Consider the following 5,782-nt stretch of genomic DNA (forward strand, 5'->3'; position numbering starts at 1 on the left):
GTGTGTGTGTATGTTAGACTAGTTTAAGTGTTTATGTAGTTAATAAAGTCTTAATTGTATCACACTTGACGTTGTTCATTGTTTGCTCATAACTGGAGTCCCTAATTATGCCGATTTATGCTACATGCTCTGAGTATTGTACAGTAAGAAAGTTATTTTCCTTAACCAGGAAATTAACATTCTTAGAATTAACAGACAGTTGTCACTGAGAGCTCAAATGAATGCTTACAGCGGATCTAAATATTTATAATTAATTATAATTAGTTATGATTAATTATTCATATTTCCCCTTTGAGCTGATTCGCTACACTGAGCTTAATGCGGGACAGTATTTATTTATCGTGAGTTGTTCAAATCACGGCAATCTAATACGGTTTTAATGATAATTAAAATATGAAACGGTAATACTAATTGTGGGGAATTTTATCATGATTTATCATCAAACTAAATGAGTTTGTCTCATCATCAAACTATAATCATTACATTCCTAATTGGGACTGTCATATACATAACATTATAAAGAGAAAACTACCGTAATAAAAACTGTAATAAAATAAAAATAAAAAGACGTCAGCTTAACATCGTGATGTCTGTCAGCCATTGGCATTAATTGATGCATTATTAAAGAGGTTATATGATGCGACTTCAAGCCGTTCGTGAATAGATAAGATTCCTAAAGTTGCAAAGACTAAAGTCTCAAACCCAGAGATATTCTTTATAAAAGTTAAGACTCGTCCACGCCCTCCTAAAACACCTCATTTAAACACGCCCCCACATGTCTACATCACGGTGTGGGACGATTTGTATAACACCACCCAAATGTTCACACAAAGAAAGAAGGTGTAACTTTGACTCTCGCTGTAGTATTTTTGCTGCCGCTGCCATATTGTGGAGACGCTGTGTTTTGTTGTGAATGCGAAACTACTTTGTTTGGTCTTCCAAAAGAGGATACAACTAGAAGTCAGTGGTTAAGTTGTATTTACAACACTGTTCCAGAACAGTTCAACCCAAATATTCAGATGTGAGCAACGCATTTTACAGAGGACGAGAACTGTTTCCTGCATAGCCTACAATGCCGGTGCTCTGACAAATAATGCTGTCTCACAGCCTGCAAGTTGCTTTCATATTTAAAGGATTTGCCACTGGTGATTCAAATGTGAGTTTTGAGCAGTGTAGAGTAGCGCTTGTTGTTTGTCCTTTCTCCGATCACAAATGCAAACATGGTTTTATGTTTACACGCGCGATGCAACAACACGTAAAAAGACAGTATAAGTCACTATAATCAGTAATTATGTCCCCACTGGATGCAACATATGCCTCATTTGTAATGGGTTTGTCCCATCGCACCGGGACACGGCATCACAGTATGGTAAGGAGCGTAACATTTCCGTCACACGCTTGAGGTATTCGGCCAGTCACAACTAGAGATGTAATGATTACCAGTTTGACGCACTGGATAGCTGGCCAATCAGAGCACACCTCGCTTTTCAGAACAATGAGCTTTGTAAAAATCGACGCGTTTCAGAAAGGCGGGACATAGAGGAGAAACAAGAATGTACAGTATGTGGAAAATAATGTGTTTTTTGAACCTTAATCCGCATAAACACAATTCATTACACCAAATACACAACATAATGTTCTTTCTTAGCAACGTCATATGACCCCTTTAATAATTACCACCACTTTTATTTTTCTCCTTTTATTTCCATCAACAATATGGTTTAGTATTTAAAATAATTTCATTATTGTCTGTGCAGAGGCTATTCCGTTTTACTGATCCATGGCGCATGCATTTTGATTCTTTACACATGTAATGATGTCCAATGACGTGTTTGCATTATTTTATTTATTTGTAAGATTTTTATGATGAAATTTGGAAATGGGAAAGAAATTTTTTTTTTTTTTTTTTTTAAGTACACTGTTCAAACTAGGGCTGTCAAAATGGCTGAAAAACTAAATATGAATTTTGTACTTAAATATTATAAAAATTTGAATTATATTCGATAATAATGTTTATAAGCCAATTATAATTAAGTTGCTTAAACAACTATAAACAAAACAGCATCATGTATGTATGCATAGTTTAATACAAAGGGCGGAAAACCAATCACACCGAGTACATTTTTCATTTAAAAACATGAGATGCAGTGGGATGGTGAAAAACCCACCATAAAGTCTCGATATATGTTTTTTTCACAGTTAAACCTGCATTAATTTTACATGGCTTTCTAAACATGCGGCTCTTTTGTGCGAGACGCAAGTGCAACAGTAATAGATGTCCATCTAGAAAATGCGTGAAATATGCATTCTGTGTGAACGGCTTGGTTTCGGTTTTGATGTAAACAAGATCTTCTCCGCATTGATGTTATCTTTTTCCCCTATATTTTTAATGAACAACACAGCAGCGCCGCATCTAGTGGCTTCAACTGGCTAACAAAAACATTATAATGCAACGACACTTACATCGTCATCATAGAGCAAATCCGTGTTTGAAAGTAACTGCCACATAATGTTTGTCGATTTAATTGTTTTGCCACAAGGTGGCGAAAAGTGACTTAAATGTATAATTGAATTAATCATTTATTCAAGAGAATCATTCAAAAAGGCTGATTCATCCAGTAGGTTTATGAGGGAGTCCTTGAATCATTGATTCAAACTACTTTTTCATAATTTTAATATTACATTGGTGTATTAAATATATTATATTTTAAATACATATACACTACCAGTCAAAAGTTTTTGAACTAAGATTTTTAACGTTTTTTTTTTTTTTTTTAAAGAAATCTCTTCTGCTCACCAAACCTGCATTTATTTGATCCAAAGTACAGCAAAAACAAAAACAGTAAAATTTTGAAATATTTTTATGATGATGACTGTGGGTTACTGTCACCTACACTGGCTACTCAATGCAGCCTTATTCCTGAAAGTAATTTTTTAGATGTAACCAAGACCTGTGCATATGTAAAGAATCAACAGCAGCAAACTATACATATTATACTGCATCATCTTCATCAAGAGCATAAAATAACACAAGATATTAAATGTATATTAAATATATTAATAGATAGATATATAGATAGATAGATAGAAATTTACTGTGATGTGTGGCTTTATTATGTACACAAGGCCCTGCCCCTTTATACCCATTTCCTTTGCTAAGGTAAAACTAACCTCTTCAATGCATCTGCGTTGTGACTGGCTGGACTGAGCAGTCAGTGCAAGTGGCCATAACCCACCAGTTGGGATCATGTTAATTTGACTGCTTATTCAAGTTAAAGTTTCTTAAAACACTGATCATGTAAAAATATTAATTAATTTTTTTTTTTTTTAAATGAACAGATGCACAATAATAAGGTACTTCCTTACAGCAAGAGTGGTAAGCAACACGTTAAAGTTAGAGCTTAATAGCATCTAGCTGAATGGACAGAACAGCCAGTTGCAGGAAGCAGCAACCCCACAGTCAGGAACATATCTGTTGTAATAGCAATAAAACTCCTTTAATCCTTTACATGATCAAAGTTTTTAGTTATATGGAAAAATGTACAATAATAAACGCTATGCAATGGTTACAGCACGAGTAGTAAACTCGGGAGCACAACCGGCTAAAGACTGAACCACCACTGAACTCCTTGCTTATCCGAGGAGTTAGGGAGTGAAATATTTGATTGCAGGATGAGCCAAATAATTATCAATTTTTATAGATTTTCCATTTTAATAGAAAAACACTGTACATTTCATGTCTTGTAAAACCAATTTCAATTATTTTCAGGACAACAACACTTGATAATTATTAGTATAAAGTGACAATGCTGTAACAGCATTTTAGGGTTTAGCACACAACGATAATACATATGATTTAGATCTAGCAAGGTATAGTGTATTTATTATTTTGTCAAGCATATATCAGTACTACAGTGCCTCCTGAACACCTGGGCATTCAAAATGTAATTAAGAGATTTAAATGTCAACTTTGTTTAATGCAAGAATATGAAGTTCTCAAAAAATAAGAAAATGTAATAACTGTAATGAATTAGCAGTTATTTAAACAATGAGAGAGAGAGAGAGAGAGACTTTAATTTGACTTTATACATTTTAATTTTCACTAATATCACCACTCCAGAACAACGACCCCCACACCCTCCCTCTGTTCTTTACTGTCTTTCTCCCTGCAATCTTAAGCCACAACGAAAAAGCCAGCCAGTGTTACAATCACATGATTATGAAATCAGACACAAAGATCGGCACAGATGTGATTTGTTGCTTTCGTTATATGTGGTTTTGGGTTTTGTGATAATACAAGTTGTATTATTATACAACATAGGAATGGCCAAACAGAGATGGCATAGGGTATTCGGTCGGAGTAAACACGTCCACATGGCGGTCAGACGTGTTGACAACATGGCGTATGGAGCAAAACCACCCAAACACCAAAAAATGTGTTCCTTACTCCTAATCACATGCACAAAACAACAGACCCAGACACTGCAAAAAGAGAAAGTTTTTACCGTAGACCCGAATGTCAACAGTTAGGTGATGTTTCACGCTATATGAACACACAAATGAATGCATGCATACCTGCTGGTGTGGCCCCAAAGATCCGCACCACGGGCACTTTCTTGACATCGCTCTCTCTGAACTCAGAGTAACAGACGTCCAGATCTCTGATCGGACTGCTCATGTAATAATCCGCCGTGACGATCCGCAATGAAAACATGTTCTGTTCAGTTCTGCAGGGCAAGCATGAGATGATTTATGATACAAATAATAATAATAAAAGCACAGGCAGCAGTCGATCCTAGCTTTCCCTTAAAGGTGCACCGATGTTTTGTGTTTCTGCAGAGAACTGCTTGGACCGTGGCGGCTTTAAGCAGAGCGTGATTTGCAGAAATATGGATCGCGATAATCATTCGATAATCCTATGCTGCAAGTGATTCCAAAAATCACATCCATAATTCCTACCGGAACGATTCAAATACAACACGCATTTCATTTTAAAAGAAAAATCTAATGTATACTCTCGCTACTGCAATACGATCTCGACACTGTTGGGCAATCCTAATCATTCCCATCCCTCCCATATCCACGTAGAGAGCACTGCAGCATTCTTCGCACCCAGCCGCTTGGTCAGATAGTTCACTTCACTTCTGCTGGAAAAGGAAGCTCCACGCTGTCTCTACTCTTATTGGTCCGCATTAAAGACAAGACGCCTTCGGATTGGTTTATAAGAAGACAAGCGCGCTGATTGGCACATGTTAGGCGGAAATAACAGGGAAATTACAATGCAATAAAAGCCTCAGATTATATATGTATACATGTAGGCTATTCATAAAGTGGTTGAACCATAGGGTTGAACAGACAGAGATGACAAAAAATATCATTGAATAAACGAGGGACCACGCGAGCTTTTATTTAACTTTTTTCTTAGTATGCGATTTCAGACGCAGCCAATATAATTAACTTAGACGTTTCCACCAAATTACTACTTCTACTGCTACTACCTGTTGGGTTAGGCGATTTTTTATTTATTTATTTATTTTTGTCAAAAAATGTCCCCGTTGTTTCCGAAAATATTTCAACGTGAGTGCGTCGACTGTATTCCCTATCTGGTCAGTAAAAAATAAATAAATAAAATCGGTTGACATCTCTTCATTTACATGTGTTAATAAGGCAAGGCAAGTTTATTTATATAGCACATTTCATACACAATGGTCATTCAAAGTGCTTTACATAAAAGAAAAGAAAATTATAATATAATATAATAATTATTATTTAATTATTTATT

General features: G+C 35.6%; 1 protein-coding gene across 1 annotated transcript in view; it reads right to left on the bottom strand.

Moving 5' to 3' along the window:
- LOC107569208 (DNA polymerase zeta catalytic subunit-like) overlaps positions 1-5,137 on the bottom strand; it is a 111,230-nt gene extending 106,093 nt beyond the window's left edge. The window contains exon 1 of the mRNA XM_016255229.1: positions 4,576-5,137. Within this exon, the coding sequence (XP_016110715.1) occupies positions 4,576-4,714 (139 nt within the window). The 5' untranslated portion in view covers positions 4,715-5,137. The remainder of the gene's footprint in view (positions 1-4,575) is intronic.
- Positions 5,138-5,782: the final 645 nt, after the last annotated feature.

The sequence above is a fragment of the Sinocyclocheilus grahami genome, unplaced genomic scaffold (assembly GCF_001515645.1).
Source record: "Sinocyclocheilus grahami isolate Dianchi unplaced genomic scaffold, SAMN03320097.WGS_v1.1 scaffold1323.1, whole genome shotgun sequence".
Classification (NCBI taxonomy): Eukaryota; Metazoa; Chordata; class Actinopteri; order Cypriniformes; family Cyprinidae; genus Sinocyclocheilus; species Sinocyclocheilus grahami.